Here is a 23,369-nt window from a genome sequence, read left to right as displayed (position 1 = left end):
TGGCGGGTTTTCTCCCTAAAACCCGAAGAAACCCGACCGAATAGAGATATGACCAAGTCTCAGTCTCATAATCTGCTCTTCGTCGATGTCTAACCTTCGTCGATCCTGCTCGTTGTCGATCTCGGCCTCTCCATCGTCGATCTCTGCCTCTTCATCGTTGATCTGTGCTCTTCATCGTCGACGTTTGCTCTTCGTCGTCGACGTTTCTAGCTTGTCTTCGCCTCCATCTCTCAGATTCATCTTCACCTCCATCTCTCAGATTCATCTTCGCCTCCTTGAAATTTTCATCTCTTAGGTTCAGTTATCTATGAAATTGCTGTCTATTGTTGTTTTTGTTCTCTGGATTTATGGATTTGTTCTTTGGGTTTGTAGATCTTCTCTTTGGGTTTGTAGATCTATTGATTTTGTTCTTCAAGAATCGAAGTTCAATGTTTGATCTTTGTATTTCGATCAAAATCAAAGTCGACCGTCACCCACCCGAGCTCGATCCGACTCGACCCAGTGGCTTTTCGAGGTCGACGGTGGGTCTGGAACTCCTCCACCCATTTAGATCGGGTCGGTTGCGGGTTGGGCACAAACCCAACCCGGACCGACCCATGGATAGCCCTAGTGACCATGGTTTCAGTGAAAACGACAGTATTTGCACTTATTCCACTTACTAGGATCTCCCTTCATCTTATTTGGCCACTTTAAGGATGGGTTGTCCTTAGTTTGCATTAACACCTAATCGAGTGAAGTGTTTAAAGGCATATAATTAGAATATCTCCCTGAGGATGAATCTACCATTTTACCATCTCGGTCTCTTTTATCTCTCGTCTTAGCCTTCTTTGGACAAGGGCCTTGTTCTAGGTGATGTACATACCTAGTTTCTACTCGTCAATCTTCTTCTTCTTTTTTGCAGTGATCGTGTCCTCCACAGTCGCAGTGATCGTGTCCTCCACAGTCATGAAACTCGGGGCTGAATGTATGAGTTCAATCATCGTTTGTAGCTCTTGCTCATATAGTCTATGGATGAAAAAATCCTAGGTAACCCTATTATAAAAGGCTGCCAAAAGAATTTTTTCATCCATCTCATCTACTAGTAAAGACTCCTTGTTAAAATTACTGATGAAATTCTGTAGGCTTTCATTATCTACTTGCTCTATGTTCAATAGTCTAGATGAGGATCGTATGTATTGTTGACCTTTGATGAAGTTGTTGACAAATAATTTGCTCAACTCCTGAAATGAAGCTATAGTATTTGGTGGCAATTTGCCAAACCTAATCCTGGCTGACCCCTTCAAAGTGGTAGGGATGGCCCTACGCATGATCTCATCTGGGCCATCTCGAAGGTGCATGGTTGTCTTAAATGTAGTGATCACAAGGATCTCTCATCCCATCATAAGAATAAAGAGTTGGCATCTTGAATTTTGAGGGCAAAAAGTGACTGGTAATAGACGCTGTAAAAGGAGAATCTATCCTATGGATGAGATCATCCATATGATGAGTTCTTTTCATGGAATCATTCATCTCTTCCATGGCCTTTTCCATTTGGTCCATTTCTTTTTCCAAGTGAGGCACCCTTCTAGTGACAATGCCCCTTAATGGATCTCCTCCTTTAGCGCTATTTTCCACCCTTACTTCTTTTGAGTTTTGTCTTGGTTCGTCTACATGCCTCTGTTGACATTGCCACCTCCTATTGACCTCCCTCGTCAACTCTTGGTTTTGCTATGTTAAGTTTGCCATGGCAGCCGCCATGGATTGCAAGTACTATTCGAGGTTTGTTGGTGATGCTGGTGCATGGTTTGGATGACTAGAAGCATTTCCATCCTCCTAGTGCTCTGGACTTGTAGCCATTGACCTAGTCTAGACCATACAACCCTTTTTTTCTTAGGAAACAATATGGTTAACACTTAGAATTAACCAAATCTTACTCTCTTTTTCCCACAGACGATGCCAATTAATAGTGTTAAAAAATTAGCGAACAACAATTTCGTGACCTATAAAGAAAAGAACAATCAAAGGAGACCGGAATGAACTGGCCAAAGACCTTCTGATGGTTAAGTTAGCTCTCTCTTTTGGGAAATAAGTATGGAGATTGTATAATTGGTTGAAAATACCTTAGTTTGTTGAAGGTGAATCCCTTTTGTAAAAACTTGGAGTGGGTCTACTTGTTTGGTTCCACTAACATCATGGGAGATGTGTGGATTTCATGGAGCATTGCATGAGAGACAAGTGGACTTAGTAGAATGTGGGAGAGAACTTTGAGGAGTTTATCCCTCGTTTAGGAAATTGAAATTTGGTTTCTCATATTGAACAATCAGGATGCTTCATATTTTTCTAAGTGTTTATGCTCATCTACACCTCAAGGTGGTATGGATGAGTATATTCTACTCTTGAACGACTGTTGAGCCCCTTTTAATCTCTTTGTGCACTTGCTCCCTGTTATTTCTCTAATTTTTCCTTTAGGGTTCATTCTAGACATTGTTGGGTTTGGACAAACTAGACTTTGTATTTTACTATCAATATATATTGGTAAAGTCTCATTTTATTTTTATGTTAGAGTCTTATTTGATATAATTATAGAGTTTAAATCTTATTGAAATTATAATTTCTAATCAACTTTTACATAAAAATAAATTAAAAATTAAAAAAAATAAAAACGAAAAGAAAAAGGAAAACGTGATGGATGGCTATAAGGAAATAGGAATATTTTTTTTAAATGTAATCATCAACTTAGAAATTAAAATATAAAACACACAGAGAAGAAGAATTTGTTATCAACATGAAGTGATAAAGTAATAAAATAAAAGTTGATAATAACAAATAAGATTTTATTTTATCTAAAAATTTGCTATAATTTTTTTTTGTTAAAAAAAAATTGCTACAATTTGATACGGTTGCTTAGTACCTTTTATTATAAAGAATAATAATACATGATTTGGTACAACCACTTGGCACAATTATAGCTCTTAAGCCAAACTTTTGTTATATAGTATATGATATAGAATATGATATAATTTGGTAGAGCCACTTGACACAACTACGGCTCCTAAACTCAACTTTTATTATCTATACTACTATTTAAGAGGTTTCTCCTGTTTGGATTGAACTTTTTTTTTTGTTCCAAAATACCCTTATACCCCTAGGTTCAAGTAGAGACAAAACTAAAGGATAGTATAGTAAAAAAAACATGTCTAACTTGCACTAAAACATTACTTACAAAATAGGAACACTCTCCCACTAACTCACTTCTTCAAAACAACTATACATTTTTTTTTTTTTCAAAATAGAAAAATAAGTTAAACAACCCATGTTGCTATTTTTTTTTCCTATAAAAGAAAACCTACGTTTCTAATACTTTATTATTATTCAAAAAAAAAACACCCCTAAGTTTATTTGTGATTGAAAAATATAGTAATCTCAAATTATAATGGATGCAAGTTATTAATTTTTTCTCAAAAAATAAAATAGAAGAGCCTCTGAGCACGCCCTTAAGCGTGCTTAGAGGCTGGTATAATATATGATGATATGATATGATATAATTTGTTAGGCTAGTATTTGGAAACATCATGATATAGTTGCACAAATAAAATATCTCACATATTCAATGTTATTTTGCTTACTCTACATGATTAAGTATTTATTTTATATGAGTTTCAATTAATTCAACTAGTAAATATTTTGATGGTTGTATAAGAGATATAATTTTCAATCATCATCTGCACCAAAATACAATCAGTGTATTGGTTTGATAATAAATAGTACAATCATTATAAATGGACGTCATAAATTGAAACTTTATATATATATATATATATATAAAAAGTATCTGTTTATATTTTTCCACTATATTACCATATTTTATAATATATATAAAAAAAGGTGTATTACCATATCCATAAAAAAAAAATAAAAAAAAAAAAAAGTTTATTACCATAGTTTATTATATATCAGACGAGTGTATTACAACAGTTGATATAGTTTCAAATAAGAAATAATTATTCCAATTAAAAAAATTATCATAATTTGAATAATATATATCTATATAATTAATAACATGATTCTCTTATTTGGGTTTCATCATTTTGCATAATAAAATACCCTCATGCAAACTCTTAAACTCTCTAAAATGCTTCTATATTTTAGTTAAATAATTTTAAATTTAAAATCACAAACACGTTAAAAGAGTAATTTAATTTTTTTTTTTTTAAATTCCTAAATTTTAAGTTTTTTCCTTTCTCTTCTCCAATTTAAATTTTCAAACTTTTATCAACTCTCACGTAGAGAAAGATTCTAATAATTAGGATATTTCTTGCTTTTAAATATTATAACACTAAACCCAAAATAAAAATTAAAAAAAAAATGCCTCATAGTATGCACAAAGCACATGTAATGAGCTAGTTATTTAATAACTTTTTAGAGTTTTTTTTCTTACATAAAATTTATAATTTTTTTTTTTTTGAAAACTAAAATTTTTAAGTTTAAAAAGTGTTAGTTTACCAATTTTTTTTTTTTTTTTAACTCTAAAAAAAATCTTATCTATATATATATAACTGAAACTTCTGAAACTCTCACAATTTTTCACGTTAGCACAATATTTAAATAAAATTATCATTTTATTTAAACAAATTTATTTTTGTTTAGTTTAAACTTAACAAGGAGTGAAACTCTATCTCTTTAACAAGTCCAACTTCAACTCAAACTCAATTTTATTTAAAAATAATTTTGTTTAAAAAGTGATTTTCATCTCCATACAACTATTACCCATTCCCATACCCTGGTTACGCGCCACATTACCATTTGAGATAAGAAGAATTATATAGGTTTCAGCAATATATAAGCCAAATTTGTCATTTACCCTCCCAAAAAAAAAAAAAAAAAGCAATATATAAGCGGATATGCATCAGGTTGCTTACTTTCATGGAGAGTAGTACTTAAGAATAAGTAGGTTTTGAGTCAAATATATCATATGCATGGTTTGGGAATTGTTTGTGATGCCTCAAGCTTCGCAGTGTTGTAATATGCACTCAATAATTAAGCTACGACTTTTTTTTTCTTTTCTAATAATGAAACCTGAAAACCATATATCTTGATGTAATGTAATGTATGCAAAATAAATGAGCGACTGAAATATGTCTTTGACGTTTTAATTTGAATGATATTTGTGAATGTATATGATTTTTTTTTTCATCATTTAAAGTTTAAACCTATTAAAATTTAAAACTTATTGTTTTATGAGTTCGTGTATTTTTTTTCTTATATTTCTCTTTTAAATAGTCATATATTTTTTAAACTATTTCAATAACTTATTCTTTAATTATATATATTTTTTGGCATTTTGGAAGTTTTAACATCTGAATTTGTATTAGTTTTTGCAATATTTGAAATATCTGAATTTTTTATTTATTTTATGGTTGATTCACCACCAATCTCCTCTTTCACAAGTACGTACCTTCTTTTCTCTTTCTTTTTCTCTTTGGAACACTAGCCATTCGGGTTTTTCACTCTCACTCTTTGGATTTTTAGTTTTAGTAGATATATTAGATTCCAATTGCTTCTTAATTTTTCCACTCCTACTTAGAGTTTTGATTATAGGTTTTTGAATTTCTTGAAAACATCTATAACATCTGAAATTGTCTGAAAAAAATTTTGTAAGCCATTATACATTCAAGTAATGGCTTTTTCACTTTCTAAAAATAATAATAATAATAATAATAATAGCTTTTTCATCAAATTATGACACAAATTAAAATTATACAAGAGCAAATCATACAAAATTATATTTTTTTAATCAATTTAAAATTTTATAAAATTAATTTTAGCTTACCTCACAAATATATAACTTCCGTGCTATCTACGAGTTATAAAAAACATTATTATATCTTGTTAACGTATATAGAACCACCAATACCTGAACATAAAATTCGTTTCCTACCTCTCTACCCATTCGTCTTTTCTTCTTCTTCGATCCCCCAAAACCAAAACCCTAACCCTAACCCTAACCTCCCCATTTTGCTCCGATCATTCTTCGCCGGAATTCTCAGACGCAGCGAAGATGGTGTTAGCACAGCTAGGTACGAGCATATCGCGTGCTCTTCAGCAGATGAGCAATGCGACTATAATCGACGAGAAGGTCCTCAACGAATGCCTCAACGAGATCACTCGCGCTCTCTTGCAATCCGATGTGCAATTCAAGCTGGTCCGCGACATGCAGACCAATATCAAGAAGATCGTCAATCTTGACGACCTCGCCGCCGGCCACAACAAGCGCAAAATCATCCAACAAGTACAAATTTCTCTCTTTTCTGATTGATTCTATTATTTTATTTCTGTGAATCTTTTTTTTTTTTTTTTTTGTTTAAATTTTGATGTTTGTGATTATTTTGATGAAATGATTGGCTTTTGCTACCATGAGTTTAGAGTTTAGGGTTTGCTTTGAAAAGCTAGCTAAGCTATCGAAATTCGCACTTGTTAATTGGATTTGTGTGTTATAAACCTGTTTATAGAGTAAAAAAATTAGCTGGTGATGGCATGAGTTTAGAGTTTGAAGTTTAGGTTTTGCTTTGGAAAGCTAGTTAAGCTATCTGATTTGCATGTGAAAATTGGATAAATTTTAGTGTTATTGTTATAGGAAAGTGAAAACCTGTTTATAGGGGGGGAAAATATAAGAGTGCCCAATATGAAAGAGTTGTGAGAGCTTGGTTCTATTGTCACACTAGTTTCTAGCTTATATAGTTTAGTGGATTGAGGTTTTTGTTCTATAATGATACCATGGCCTGGTGGCCCTAGACTTGGGTTATTTGGATTTGGTTTTTGGAATTCTGGAACAATTTTGACAACTTTTGAGTGCTAATAAAGGGCCAATTTAGGTACAATTCCTTAGGTGCTTTGAATTAGGTTCCCCAATTGAAATTAACATCATGGTTGTATTAACCAATGCAACAAAAATAGTGATATCTTTTCTAAGGAAAATTAAATTTTACCATGTGATTTATTGGGTAATGCAATCATATGGATGAATTTAATAGGGGGCACCCAAGCTTTAGCACCTGAGGAGTTGTACTTCAGTTTTCCTTGCTAAAAAGAAACATTGATGTATATTTTTTTTCTGTTTTTAGTTACTTGTATGATGGTATATCTATGCTACGTCAAATAATTCTATCCTTGTGTGACCATGTTGCATTATTGGTAGCAACTAAATTCTGCGACAAAGTTACTTCTTTATGTTGGGGGTTATTTTGTTAAGCCTTAAAAGAAACCCATTGACATGCTCTTTCTAGTAACGTTATGTGTCTAGTGCATTTTCTGCTATGATATGCAACTGCAATCTTCATTATCAAAATAAATACAAAAACAAAAACAAAAAAGGAAAAGGGAAAGTCTTTTTTGTATATTATGTCTTGGTATCTGCTGTGCTCTTAATCTTATTAAAGGGTCCTTTTCATTGTAGGCTATATTTAACGAACTCTGCAAAATGCTGGATCCTGGGAAGCCTTCTTTTACTCCAAAGAAAGCGAAACCAAGTGTTGTTATGTTTGTAGGTTTACAAGGTATGTTTTTTATCAGATCACTTTCATGCTTATTGGATCATTCAGAAATTGTCATATACAATCAATTCTATACAGATTGGGATTGTTTTTGTGAAGTTTCGATGTGAGCTAGCCATCTGGGTGTTGTAGGCTATGATTGATACACCGGTCCAAAAATATTTTTGCACTATTTTCATTTTGGAGTGTACTCTTTCCTTTTATCTATGTGCATCTTATTGTGTGTGCATCTTATTATCTGTGTGTACAACAAATTCAGGGTCAGGAAAAACCACAACGTGTACAAAATATGCATATTATCATCAGAAAAAGGGCTGGAGGCCTTCCCTCGTGTGTGCAGATACATTCAGAGCTGGTGCTTTTGATCAGCTGAAGCAAAATGCCACTAAAGCTAAGATTCCATTTTATGGAAGGTACTTCTTTCACATTCTACTGATTTTCTGTGTTGCAAATTGTGATTTAGAGTGTGATATTAAAGTGTGGCGATAAGATTTTGTGAAGATTTCTTTTAAAAAGAAATGAGGAAGCAAGGAAATGTCAACAGCCACACAAGCTATACTGTTTAAAAATAAAAAATTGTAGAGAAAACAATAATGAGGTGCATAAGGAAGCCATAATTTTTCTTCTACTACACTCTTAGAATGCTAAATGGCTATGCATAGATAATCATAATGAGCTTTGAAATATATTTTCATTCTTGAAATGAAGCGCATTGTATTCTGAGGATGTTATAAATATTTGCTTGTGCTATAATGAAATGGATTTATTTATGGGGGCTTCAATTAATGCTATTATGATATTAATCTGCTGCATCTAAACTTGTAATATCTCGTTACCCTTTGTGGGGGAAATTCCCTTTCTCTCTCTCTTTGGGGGCCTTGCAAATCATATGAATGGCTTTTAACTGTGTTTGATCTCATTGTAATTTACTCATCCTTGGGATGTCTTGATGTGCTCATGTCCCATCTCCTGGTCCTAAACCCTTTCAGTGCAATTGTTTGTTGTTTAGCTCCTTTTTCCACTTTCCCTTTATGGTCTATACAGCCCTTTTTCTTGTATTTTTTTTCTTTCTTATGTGCTCATGTCCCATCTCCTCGTCCTAAACCCTTTCAGTGCAATTGTTTGTTATTTAGCTCCTTTAGACCCTGTTCCGTTTTCCCTTTGTGGTCTATCCAGCCCTTTTTCTTGTGTTTTTTCTTTTTTATTTGTTTCTCTTGCGCCCCCCCCCTCTCTCTTCCCCTCTCTCCTTTTTCCCCTTTCCTCTGAATCCAAAAGAAAATGAAAAGCAAAACAAAACAGGAAAAAAGAAGAAGATGAAAGCATGATGACACAAATAACTAGTTCATCTCTCTCTCTCTCTCTCTCTCCATGAAATAGGGAGGGTTGCGGGTGGGAGTGGGATCAAGTGGGGGGCATCATTCAGTAATAAAAAATTGAACCCCAATCTCTTCTTCATGTAAAAGGTGATGTTATTTCAGTATTTCTTATGAATGGGATGTAAAGAGTGTTTTTCTGATCGGTAAATAAAAACTTTATTGAAAAAATTATTTAAAAAAACAAGAAAATAATCTAATTCCTTGTACACTTGGAAAGCAAAAGACTACCCAAAATTACATAAATCTACAAATCTAAAAGAGAGGGATGTAATAGATGTAGTTTAGTGACTGCTTATATTATGAACGGGATTTTGTCAGCTATGACATGGTGCTCTAGTTGTGCCTCTAGAGCATATAAATATATATATATATATATATATATTTTCCTTTTCTAGAAAGGAGAGAAAGAAGAAACAATTCTTTCAGTTCCATTTTTTGAATCTCTCTTTTTTGATCTCCCTAAATATTCTGTTTGTTTTGTCATTTGTTTACTTTGTTTATTATTGTTACCATTATCACTCTCATTAATAAGGTACAGTCGCCAATTACATTTCATCAAATAATGCATTCTTTTTTATTTATGTAATAATTGAGGTGGTTTTCAATGATACAGCTATACAGAATCAGATCCTGTTAAAATTGCAGTGGAAGGTGTAGAAAGATTCAAAAAAGAAAACTGTGATCTGATCATTGTTGACACCAGCGGGCGTCACAAACAAGAAGCTGCTCTATTTGAAGAAATGCGTCAAGTTTCTGAAGCAACGGTAATTTTCTGGTATTGCTTTGTTCCTACTTCCTAGTAATTTGTAGTTGATTGACTGTGCTAAGATGTTTTCTTTGCCTTCCAGAAACCAGATCTTGTCATATTTGTTATGGATAGCAGTATTGGTCAGGCTGCATTTGATCAAGCTCAAGCTTTCAAGCAAAGTGTTTCAGTTGGAGCTGTAATTGTTACGAAAATGGACGGGCATGCAAAGGGAGGTGGTGCCCTTAGTGCGTAAGTTCTATTGCAACAATTTAAGCCTATTTTCATGTTTCTAGTTGGTTTTAAATCTAATATTAAAGCTTCAATGCATGCATTTTGCTTAAGCTGTGCAGTTGCTACTCAAAAGTGGTGTTTTATACTTTATTTAAAATAGACCCTATATTTCTTTAGTAGTGGACTCATTGTGTGGCAAAGAAAAAAAGGATGGTGAGACACTCATTATGGGAGGGACATAGAGTATCATTTTTGTTATTTTTGGTAAAGAATACCGTTGAGTGGTATGTACTTTCATATGCCATTAAGTTACTCATTTGTCACATGCTATTGTATTGTATGTACATGCATAACTATATGCATGATGATTTGAGGTTTGAGTTAGCAATAAGTTGGCTGCAGCTTTATAGTTTGTTATAAAGAAAGATAAATCATCTAGGGTTGCTTCTTGTTGTTTACATTTTGATTGCTTAATCTAGCACCGTGTACTTGTTAGATGGAATGGTACCTCCCCAAGCCTTACTCTTTGTTTGGGAATTCATAAAGGAATGGAATGGAATGAGTAAATCATAAAAGAATGGGAAAGAGTAGAATGGAATGGATTGTGTTTAAGGAATGGAAAAAAAAAATGGAATGGAATGAAGAAATCTTGTTTGGATGTTTTAAAATAAAGAAATGGAAAGGAATGGAACGTACGTAACCTTATTGGGAGTAGCATAGAGAGAAAGCATTGGAATCATTTTATAACAATATTACTATTAGGCCCTTATTTTATAATAAAGGGTTGAATATATAAGGGTGTTTTGGGAATTTTAGTAAAAATTTCATTAAATTAAATTTCATTCCCTCTGATTCCTCATAGTTTTGGGGGGAATGAAAATTTGAGGTTTTAAGAGAATAGAGAAGAATGAGTATTCCTTCCTATCCATTCCATTCTATATAAACTTCCAAACAAGGAAATGGTCTTTCTATTCCCTCCATTAAAACTCCCAAACAAGGGAATGGAAGGAATATTCCAAAATAATCCATTCCATTCCATTCCTTTCCCTCCTTCCAAATGGAGTGTTAGAGCTTTGGGGTTCTAGGGGGAGTTGGGTGAACGGGTTCGAGTATTAGTGTAGGATTTGTAACCAGTATTAAAAAAAAAAAAAAAAAAGACATAATGCCTCAGTTTTCCTCTTTAAAGTATATAGCCCCATTTCATAGAGGTTTGCAACAGTGGATTTTGTTACCCAGTAGCATTAGGATTTTAGTTTATTGTAATTTTTCCAGCACCCATGGTCTTCAGTTCCTGGCTATAACTAATTCTAAGGTATCTCTTTTCTTCCCTACTTTCCTGGGATTGTTGATATTATTCTTGAAATCATATCACCCTAATTTCTAGACTACTAATGAAATATAAAAGAGTACTTGTGAAAGAAATCGTTTCCTGTGTGCTTCTAGGATTTCTAAACATGTTTGGTGGTGGTCATGGTTAGGTATGTGACTTTGGCACAATGTTTAGCATGCGGAGATTTGAAATTGACATTTCCTGATCCTTTTTTTTTTTTTTTCCCTGTGTTTGTGTATAATATAACAACATCACCTTCACTGTGCTCATTTGAAGGGGAGGATATGTCATTTGAGCTTGAACTCTTTGGCATGATCTTTCTAGTTATTGGAGAATCAGGATATATCAGTTGCGGTCTTGAGTGAGACTAGTGGAAATCTTGTTGTCATAGGTTTGTTGTGCATGCAATGCAGGACTGGGTTGGGAGTTGAACCGTTGATTTCACTTTTTGATTTGTTGAATTGTGTGAAATGTATGGAAGGTTTGGCAACATGATGGAGATTAACAATGAGTTGTTTGTTTGATACTGTCTTACTATTTTGCACCTCAACATGCTCTTGGCTGCTTTTCCTTGTCAGGGTGTCTGGTGAGCTATGGTGTTTTTTTACTCCTCATGCAAAAAAGAGCTATGCTGCCTGCAAAGTCTTTTATTGTTCACAATATAGCTTGGGAGTTCTTATAAACCTTAATCATAATTTCTCCTTTCTGCACGTGTTAAGAGTGGTGAGACAGAAAATTAGCATTAAATATGATGTTGCTAGAGAGCTATTGCATAATTTCTCTTTGTTGCACGTGTTATGAGGATTGACAAGACAGAAAATTACCATTAAATATGATGTTGCTAGAGAGCTATGATAGTTTGTTTTGTGTTAGGAAGTCAGTAGGTGTCCTATGTTGCACGGACACGGACACGGATACGGGGATACGGCAATTTTTGAAAAATAAGGACACGACACGGCGGGGACACGGCGGTTAAATAATTAATTATATTTTATATTTAGGCATATTTTTAAATATTTTTAGACATAAAATATGTTTATGTCTAAAATTTAAATTATGTAAGAATTACAAATAAGTAAACTAACATCCAAAGTAGTACAATAATACACAATATTTAACTTTAATAAATAAATAAAACTATAGCAGGACACATTAAAACAAAAATTACTAAATTTATAATAAATATTATAATTTATAAGACAAAACAAAAGACTGACTAAAATAATACATTAACTGTGATAACTGTGAGGGTGGGATTAATTAAAAAAAAAAAACGCGTTATAAGTTATAACTTATAACTAAGTGAGTACAGTGCTGCGTACACCAAAATTGATATCTGAAAGAGAGAACCAACAAAAAAGAAAAAAAAAAAAACAGAGAGAGGAGGTCGATGTCGTCGGACCTGTTGTCCACGCCGAGAGAGAGAGATCGCTGGAAGGGACAGGGCACGGCGTCACTCGACGTCTATGGAGCTCACCGATCGGCCCAATCTAGTTCCGGCGAGGGACAGAGGGCAGCGGCAAAAAAAAAACAGAGAGAGGAGGTCAGAGTCGTCGGACCTGTTGTCCACGCCGAGAGAGAGAGAGAGATCGCTGGAAGGGACAGGGCACGGCGTCACTCGACGTCTATGGAGCTTGCCGATCGGCCCGATCTAGCTCCGGTGAGGGACAGTGGGCAGCGGCAGAGGTCAGAGGGAGGGTGGGTTGAGAACTTGAGAGGTGGGTTTCTCAAAATGACTTCTCAGACTCAAAATCTGTGATTTTCTTTTTTTTTTTTCTTCCCTGCTGGCGTGTCGGACGCGTCGGTGCCGCGTCGGCGCGTGTCGGAGAAAAAAAAAAAAAAAAAAAAAAAAAAAAAAAAGAGGACACTCGCCGGACACCGGAATCCGGCGAGTCGTACCCGTTCCGGTGTCCGACACCGACACGACGCCAAAAATGGCGTGTCCGTGCAACCTAGTAGGTGTCTTGGCAATGTTTAGAACTCTTTTCCATTGTTGGAATTCTGGTGTTTTTCTACACAATGGAGGGTATTTATTCTAAGCACAGTTCAGCTATGGCTAATGTGTCATGCATTTGGTACATGTCTCTTTTAGCTGGACGTTTGAAAGGTGTTGAGCTTCCATAGTTCCATGGAAAAGACAAGATGATGCTTCTGAGATCACTCTTTGAGTAGAAGTCTATGTTCGGCTTCTGTTCATTCTTTTTTCTAATTTTTGGATTTTTAAGATATTAGAAGTTTGATTCTTCTCTTTTGATGTTCTCATGTATTTCCCATGCCCATTTGCACTATTTGATAAAATAATAATACAAAGAAAAGATAAAATTAAATGCAATGACATGCCTATTTTACATGTTTGAATATTCAACACAAAGGTTGGGTCATTCATATGGTGTGATCTGTAAATAGCATAAATTAATTAACTTTAGGTGGACCTAAGAATATAAAAAACAGTCATTGATACTCTACATCTTCTCTAAATTGCAGTTTCCATAAATTATGAAATTATAAGCTACCTTCAATTTTAGTTCAATTTCTTATGAAATGGAAACTTCTTGCTAATTTTAATAAAAGCAACTTAAAGTTAAAACTGTGTCTCCTATTTTTTGCTTTGAAAACTTAATTCTGTTTCTCTCTATAAATTATGAAATGGAATTATAAGGAATTATAAGCTACCTTCAATTTTAGTTCAATTTCTTATGAAATGGAAACTTCTTGCTAATTTTAATAGAAGCAACTTAAAGTTTAGACCGCGTCTCCTATTTTTTGCTTTGAAAACTTAATTCTGTTGCTCTCTATATGTGTAGTGTTGCAGCAACAAAGAGTCCTGTTATATTTATTGGAACTGGGGAGCATATGGATGAGTTTGAAGTTTTTGATGTTAAACCATTTGTCAGCCGTCTCTTAGGTGAGCACCTCTTTTACTGCTCTGACTCTTGAAATTTGTTAATTCAATTTCTTTGGAATGTTGTTAATATTTGCATGTCAATTATATTTCCATCTAGGCATGGGTGACTGGTCTGGATTTATGGACAAAATTCAAGAAGTTGTTCCTATGGATCAGCAGCCTGAACTTCTGCAAAAGCTTTCAGAAGGGAACTTTACATTAAGGATTATGTATGAGCAATTTCAGAATATAATGAAAATGGGTCCAATTAGCCAGGTTAGTCCCTGACTTATACCATCTCATTGATGCTAAATCAACAACAATGTGCCTTTCACTTTTATTATATATTCTTAGTTGTGTATGGTATGCAAGAAATTATAGGTGACCGCTGTTTTCTTTAGCTAGATTAATATGTGGCCACTTGGTTGCTCTGGAGGTTAATGCCGGATGGGGTTGGGGGTGTTGAGTTTCAGTGGTCATTTTGGAATATTTTACTGAAATGTGCTGTAAATGTTGAACTTCTGATTTGGATCTGGAGAGGCTGCTCCTTAATGCTGATGACTGACTTGGCTGTGTAGGTTTTCTCAATGCTTCCAGGATTTAGTGCTGAGTTAATGCCAAAAGGTCGTGAAAAGGAAAGTTCAGCAAAGATCAAGCGGTACATGACCATGATGGACTCCATGACAAATGAAGGTGAGTCAAGACTCGATGTCATTTTTTATGTGGTTTTGCTCTGCTTGCCACATGGTTGACTTTATACTGATTCAACCCATTATTCTGATTCTAATAGTTGACTAAAATGTTGCAGAGTTGGATAGTTCAAATCCAAAGCTCATGAATGAATCTCGTATGATGCGGATAGCCCGAGGTTGTGGTCGTCAACTTATAGAAGTAATGGAGATGATGGAAGAGTACAAGCGCCTTGCCAAGATATGGAGCAAAATGAAAGGGCTTAAGATTCCTAAGAAGGGTGACATGAGTGCCCTATCACGTAACATGAATGCGCAGAACATGAGCAAAGTCCTCCCCCCACAGATGCTGAAGCAGATTGGTGGCATGGGTGGCTTACAAAACTTGATGAAGCAAATGGGATCTACAAAAGACATGATGGGGATGTTCGGAGGTGGAGACAAGTAGATGTTGCCCACAGATCTATTGATGACTTCGAGCTCACTTCCAACTATGGCTGTAACAACCATATTGCCTTGTTGGACAGAAAGGCACACAGGTCCTATGCAGGTTGATACTGCTGACCATTCTGCTTTGCCAAATCAATATAAATCTAGTGACACAAAAAACTTTCACATCTGCTAATTTGCCCTGTTATGATTGGTACAGAATAAACTGACATCAATGGTTGGCTCATGCGAAAATGATATTACTCCAATCATAACTTGCTACCTTAAGAAGTTATGAAAAATGTTTGTGAAATATTTTGTAGTTTTAACATTACTCTTGCCAAATATATTTATTCTTTAGAGGGCCACATTTGGTTTAATCTCAAGCATAGTGGCATTTTGTTGTAATATGATTATATGAAAAGTGAGGATAGAAATTCTCCTTATTGTATGTATTTACTTTAGAAGGTTTCTTTTTTCTTTGCTAAATATTTATTTTAGAAGGTTAGTCATGAAATAAAAAGAACCAAAATGATTTTGAGGGTATGAGGTAGATAATCTTTCGTTAGCATGAAAAAAAAAATTGTATCATTGCAGTTTTCCACCTTATCTATCCACAACTAGTCGGGAACCGTGCGATGCACAGGAAAACTTTGCTTAAAAGTATGTTGGTCTCAAACTTTGCATAAAAAGTATAATTAAATTATATTGGTGTCAAACTGAAATAATAAATACTACAGGAAGACTTAAAATAAAAATAAATAAATAAATTGGTGTACATCTAACTAAAAGTTTCTATAGTCCTCTATAATTTCTACTGTAGGATACCAAAATTATTTTTGTATCATAGATTTTGTGCCAAATATTTGTGGCTAGAATCCTATAAATTGTTTAGATTTTCAGAAATGCAAATGCTATTATTAGAATCTATTACCGCAGTATCTCAATTGTTTGTCAATATCTAAACTTATGATCATCTTTATGTTTATGATGGACCTATCACTTTCATGCATTTGTTTAAAAAAACCTTGATCCAACTTGCAATTCGAAAGCACACAAATAGTTTGATCCAACTTGTGAATTTCTTAATCGGTTGTAAGTCGTTAACATTAACAAATTGGTTTAGCATATCAAAAGTCATTAACAAATTGGTTTTCATACCTATTATCATAGCATCACAAATGACTCAAAATTTAATGAATATAGTTGAATGCAATATGACTATTAGTGACTATGCCGTATCACATAGCATTTGATTTTTTCTTTAACATGGAAAATTCTTAAGTACTCTTGGAGTATAGTAAAATAAAGTTCTCTTCTCTTACATTCATAATAGACCCCACCATAAATTTAATGAGTGAACCCTACCATAAATGTGAGATAATGGAACACTATTCACCGTGCTTCAGGAGTACTTAAGAAAGAATTTATCCTGTAGCATAGCAAGAGGAGCACTCATTATCTTAATAGACAATCCTTCCAATGTGTAGCTCATTGATAAGATTGACTACTATCTTCAATTTGGGGAATCCTAATATAGCACTTAAAATGAGAGAGAGAGAGAGAGAGAGAGAGAGAGAGAGAGAGAGAGAGAGAGAGAGAGAGAGAGAGAGAGAGAGAGAGAGAGAGAGAGAGAGAGAGAGAGAGAGAGAGAGAGAGAGGGGTTTTGAAAGAGGAAGAGAAAATAGAATGGTGGGACTGTTGAGGTTAGACTGTACATTTCCTTTTTATTTTTATTTTTTTCAAGTGATTGTATATTTTCCTTGACCATACATCTCCATTTGTTTACACAGAAGGGCTAAATTAAGACTTGAAAAATGAGTAGGAACATTGGTTTGGTCAAATGGGATCAATGAATCCGAACTACAAACCGTTGTTTGTAAAAAAGTTGAAAGAGTGTGTGTAGTTTGAAGGGAAGCTTATACGGAGGAAGAGAGCTTCTAAGTGAGTCAGGGTCTTGGTCTTCAAGTTTCATCTATGCATGGGGGAGGAGAAAGAGAGTTTGTAAGTGGGTTAGGGTCTAGGCTTTCATCTATACGTAGGAAAGGGTCATACTTAGGTCATAATATGTATGGAATAAGTGGGCTTGGACTTTTCATAAAGTTTGGTTTAATTGTCAATAACAACCCATCTTTTAGATGATAATGAAAAGAAGTTAACATGATTTTTTTTATAACAGTAAAAACAACTTAACGAAAAGAGGTTAAAAATGCACTCCCGCATGAGGTCTCTACTTTTATATATATATATATATATATATATTGATGCGTCTCTTAATTCTCTAGGTAATACTTAATTTGATCGTCCGAAATTTACACTCAAAAGGTTAGAAACCACACATGTTTAATAAGGATTGCCCTGAATCTTCTTGATTTAAGGGGGAAAAAAAGGATTATTCTAATTTTATTTATAACAGATATATTTTAAAATAACAAACAGTAACATCAACCTAATTAATTCTAAATACAACTAGGTTTTTTTTTTTTTTTTTTTTTTTAATGCCAACAGTATTTAGAATAATATAGGAACAATTTCTTGGATTAACTGGCATCTCTAAGTTGAACGTACTTGCAACACATCGCTTCCGACCACCTTCAAGACAGAGTTATTGTGGATTAGATTAGAGGATTCAAAACATTGAACTCAAGAAAAATAGTCAGATATTTTTACTAATCTATAAACTCGACATTTATTTGAACTTGGTTTCGTACCTGATACTTATATAGAGCCCATGTTAGGGAAACCTCTCTTGAAGATCTATCAAGAGCAGTGATCTGTGCCTTGAGTGCCAATGCAAAAATCTTTATGTCCAATAATCATTTTCAACAATGGAAACTCTATCATAAAGATGAATTTCACAAAATATATGTACTCCATCTTTCTTTTTCTCTCTCAGGAGATCACTTCTTCTATGGTTGAAATGACTGTGAACCTCTACTTTATATAGGCATGCAAAATTAAACGCTTTCATTGCATCATGTAGATTATATAAAACATATTATACGTTGTTATGTGCTATGAGTACCAATACTCGTCCATATGCTCAGAATTTCAAAAGTAATCGTGTTGTTCCTTCTTGTGCAAACCCAACTATGGAAAAACTTTAATGTTCTCATAACTCCCCAAGTTCAACAAAATCGATTTTGCTAAAATTCCTTGATAAAATTATACATCTAGGATTAAAGTTAATATTTAATATTTCATGTTCCTTCCTGTCTTTCCTTTTAAAGCAAAATGCAAGGGACAAGTAATGTAATTGTGGCAGGTTAAGACCATAAGAGGGAAGTAATCATGACTGTAAAATTTGGTAGCATAACTGAGTAGTAATGTTTTTACTTTTTACTCGTACATTCACTGATTCACCTTGCACCAAAAGAGAGAACGAAAGAGGGATAGAGAAAGACAGAAATTTATGGTTCAATAATCAAAAAACTTATTTTTAATATACAATTTTAGATCACAAAAATTTGAAATTTTAACATTTAATTGATCACATAGTAATTAATCTTTGATTTTCTTGAAATTTTGCAAGTATTAAAAATATAATAAAAAAACACAATTCAACGGTTAGATTTTTCAAAATTCACACTCAATATAAAGATATACGATAAGTTTATAGAGTTTCTTTCCAAATAACATAAAGATATATGATAAGTTTATAGAGTTTCTCTCTAAACTAGTTTAGAGAGAAACTTTTTTCTTACTTACAAAGCTCAACTAATATTTTCATTTTTCACTAATATATATATCTCAAGAACACTTGCTAAAAAGTGTGAACTATGTGAAAGTAAATAGAATTTTAGTGAAAAAAAGTGAAATAATTTATGAGAATTTGATTTGTAATATTAGCATTGTAGGGATGAAGGGCCCAAATGAAGATATTAGGCCGTGGGCCGCGCCCGAGGACATATAAGTTCTAGCAAAGATAGATAGATTATTGGGCCAAGGAAGAGGTAAGATCTTAATGAATAGGTGACATTGTCCAAGGAGCGATCCCTCCTCGGCCAATAAGGTGGAGGCCTAAAGTCTGACCACCCATCAAGTACTGGACAGCAGGCAACCATGCTTGGGAGGATAAGCTTTAGCAAAAGATGAGTCAACAAAGACATGAGAAATATCTGGGAAGAAAGCTGTTACCACCACATTGAATGCTCTGCATTTAACCCCCTGGCCACATTAATATGGAAATGATACCTGAACAGTAATTTTCAGCCTTATAGCTACCTATAAAGACTTCAAGAAGGTGCTAATGGGACAAGTATTAAGGAGATTGGCAATCTAATCTACACATAAAAGGGTGAGATGAAAGAAGGGAAGGGAATATAAAAGGAAGAACTCCCTTACAGAGGGGGTGATTAGAAAAATCAGAGAAAAAACCACTGTGTAACCAAGAACTTGAGCACTTGTATAAGTCTAAGAGAAATATATAAGAACAGACCTTCCTTGGACTTGACCAAGGAGCATTTTTTTTTTTTTTCAAATTGTTTGTCTTGTTCATCCTAACTAGCCTATTGTGATCAATCTTCTAACTCATTGAATGTTCAATATTAGGCCCACTCTCTAACAAATTCATTGTTTTGGACTCATTGGGTCATTGCCTAAACCATTTGGGTTATGGACTAAACTGCACCCTTACAAGCATCATCACCCAAAATGACCAGAAATAATTACTTATATAGAAAAATGGACAACCCAGTAATCATTTATCCATCTATCTATATATTACTAAAAGTTGAAGCGTAGCATTTAATGTTACTACGCTCACGTTGAGCCACATCAACAACTACGTCATCATTTTTTGTTTCCAACTTTTTTTATATAAAATAAAGGAAGCTATTAAGGTAGAGAAAGAATGATATTAAGTTAGAAAGTGTTCTTAATATAAAATAAAGGAAGATATTAAGGTTACTTCTCTCTCTCTCTCTCTCTCTCTCTCTCTCTCTCTCTCTCTCAATTTGTTTTTCATTTTTTGTTTGATTTTTTTTATTGCATCAATTCTTTAGGTTAATGAATTTTTGTGTCAATTAGAATTCAACTTTGAGTTGATGCAATTTAGTTTTATGTTTTAAGTTGTTATCTTTTATATTTTCTTTGATTACATATTATCCTACTGCATTATACATATAGTATATAATAATATAATGTTATTATATTACATAGAATGACTTGGATAATTTGATGTTTATTGTTATATATTTTATTTTTACTCTTTTTTCTTCTCATCTTATTTTATTCAACATTTAAATCCAATCACATCCTCCATACTATTAAATTATGTAGCACAAATCAAGAAAATGGCTAGACACAAACCTACCTTCCTTTACCATACATTGGAGGAATCAAAATATTTGTGTGATAAAGGGTCATATAATTTATAATTTAGATAGCACTCTTTGAATATGTCTAGGCCTATAAATTGAGCAATTTGTAGACTTAAAAGGCTATGAGAATGAATTTTTTGAATCAAGACTAAAAAAACATGAACTACTATATATCATTTAGATAAAAACTTTTATCATAGATACATTAATTTTTTTATGCCACAAATTTAAATCACGCAAACTTAATAATTTTATCTTATGTGTTAGCATCATCTCTACTTCTTCTCCTTCTTCTAAAAAATATTATGTATCATCTTTAAAGGATGCCAACAATATTAATCTTAAGGGAAAAGTTACATAAAATATTGAGAGAAAAATGTTTATATTATAACCTACTAAAAATTCTTTTTAAATATTTAAACCTTCCTATTTTTCATATCATTGACATGTTCTACAACTACTATATGTGTTAACTTAAGTCTTAATATTCTTAAGTTGTTTCGGCAAAAAAAAATTTAATTTAAAATTTAAAAAAAAAAAAAAAAAGTTGTCACGAAAGAGGAGTTGATGTAAAGTTTTTTGCAAAATGAAATATCTGTTTTGTAAGGCCACCAAATTTGATAATTTGCAAATGATAGAACCACTCGCAACAATATTTGCATAGTTATATAGTTCCAACTAAAGCAATCAAGTATACTTTTAGTCTTCAAAAAACACATATCTACCAGTGGTTAAACGTTCATCTTGGGTAATTTTAACTTTTCATATAATTTTACCTTAATTTTACCTTTACATATTCATCTATTTTAATTTTTTTTTTCCCAGAAAAAAAAAAAAATCTTTAGTTTAGATATTTATAAGTAAACAATGAAATAATGGTTCATGAATAATAAAAAACAAAAAAATATATTATCTATACATATTTTTCTTGTGCGATTGTAACTTTACATATAATTTTGCATTTATATATTCATCTACTTTAACTTAGATGTTTATAACTTAATAATGAAATCTATAAATAAGGTAATTAAAACAATCATATTTCTACAATTCAAAAAGTCACAATTTTTTTTTCAAAAAAATGCCTATTACATTTCATTGGAATTATTTTTTTTTTTAAAATTTAATAAAAAATTTGACATACTACTAACCTAACCACTTCGTAAATTACAAAAAACTTAAGGCTCATTATTACTTTCGTTAATATATTATGGATTTCTTAATTAATAGAGACCAAACTAGAGAAATGCCTTCCATATTTCCTTGAAAATTCCAAAAAAAAAAAAAAAAAAAACCTTTGACATACCATTAGTGTAACTACATCTATACCTATTTAAGCCATCCGTGATATCTATTTCTTATTGATGACCATAAAATTTACAACTAGCAAGAGAACATACAAAGAAATAAAGAATAATGAAGGAAGAAAAAAAAAATGAAATCAAACGTCAATTAATAACCGTTATTTGGAAAATAAAAAAGGTGGTCAAGAGGAGTAAGAAATAAATAGAGATGGCTATCTAATGGACATTGAAAACTTTATAGTGCAATAAAATTAACCATTACATTCACTTTAATTAAATCAATAATCAACAATTAAATATAATATACAAAATTTAAACTTAAATAATCAAACTCTGAGTAGAGAAATTATATTTCCTATCATAACTAAAAATGAGATGTGCTTCAATAATTTAGATTATATATATATATATATATATATGTATGTATGTATGTATGTAATGTATGTATATATCATAATCTTCATACACCATGACTTTAAAAATCTAATGAATAGTTCTTCCTCTTTTTTGATATCTATGTTATACAAATCATCAACCAATAAATACATGATAATGATAAAAAAAATTTTAAAAAAAAAAAGTTGTAGACATAATTATGGAAAAATATGATAAAACTCTTTATAAAAAAATTTAAAATAAAATCTTTAAAAAAAAAAAAAAAAAACTCTTTATAAAGTCTAGGGACTAAAATAGTTTTTTTACCTAAAAAATTATCACACGCAATACGCGGGTCTACAACTAGTGTTTAATAATTTTGGTCCTCTAAGCAATGCTATCGAAATTGTTTTACATTACAAAACATTGTTGCAACTATCTTGACAATATTTCTCAATCTTCATATATTAACCTTCTCCATTCTAATCAATTTAAGCACTTCTAAAACTTGTAAAAAGATTTATGTAGATAAATATAAGAAAAAGTACAAAAGAAATATGCATTACACTAACTAAACAGTTCAATTATTTTACATTGTTTTAATTTATTTCTTATGTTATTTTTATCATGTTTTTGTATATTTAAGGAGTATCATGGATTGAAGAGCAACATATAGCCAAATTGACCAACAAAACCTAAGTGGACTAAAGTGAACCAAACTGGACTGAATGGACCTAAATGGGTAAGATGGACCGACATGAACCAAAGTAGACCAAAATGATTCTAATCATTTTAGACTCTAATTTGAATTATAATTGGATTTTTTCTCTATTTCAAATTTAAAATGATATATATGATTATCTTTTGAGCAACAACTACTAAAATGTTACTTTAGAAATAATAAATCATAACTTCAATTGAATTGTAAATTATGAAATTAGGGTTAAGAGAAAAGAGGAATAATATATATACATATATATATATATATATAGAGAGAGAGAGAGAGAGAGAGAGTTTAGGTGTTTGTCATGCCCTTAACTTAGCATATATTTATAACAAGGTTTATAGTATGTTTACAAAAATATCCTTATTAATTTGCTAATATAAAAAAATAAAAATTAAAAAATTAAAAAAAAAATAACTAGAAGTAATT

The 23,369-nt window shown here is 32.4% G+C and overlaps 1 protein-coding gene across 2 annotated transcripts; it reads left to right on the top strand.

Moving 5' to 3' along the window:
• The first annotated feature begins 5,856 nt into the window (after positions 1-5,856).
• On the top strand, positions 5,857-15,687 carry LOC115986814 (signal recognition particle 54 kDa protein 2-like). 2 transcript variants are annotated; one of them, XR_004090896.1, is made up of 10 exons: positions 5,857-6,268; positions 7,433-7,532; positions 7,789-7,942; positions 9,519-9,669; positions 9,754-9,902; positions 14,019-14,119; positions 14,217-14,374; positions 14,677-14,791; positions 14,907-15,337; positions 15,437-15,687. XR_004090896.1 is itself a non-coding variant. In XM_031110144.1 (9 exons), the coding sequence occupies exons 1-9, from the start codon at positions 6,038-6,040 to the stop codon at positions 15,233-15,235; spliced, it is 1,488 nt and encodes a 495-aa protein (XP_030966004.1). In that variant the 5' UTR covers positions 5,857-6,037; the 3' UTR covers positions 15,236-15,687. The 2 variants fall into 2 exon arrangements, 1 of the variants encoding a protein (XP_030966004.1); XM_031110144.1 differs by having other exon boundaries at positions 14,907-15,687.
• The last annotated feature ends 7,682 nt before the right edge of the window (positions 15,688-23,369 follow it).

This window comes from Quercus lobata, chromosome 4 (assembly GCF_001633185.2).
Source record: "Quercus lobata isolate SW786 chromosome 4, ValleyOak3.0 Primary Assembly, whole genome shotgun sequence".
NCBI lineage: Eukaryota > Viridiplantae > Streptophyta > Magnoliopsida > Fagales > Fagaceae > Quercus > Quercus lobata.
Note: the sequence above shows the minus strand (reverse complement) of the source record. Positions and strands in the feature narration are given on the sequence as shown.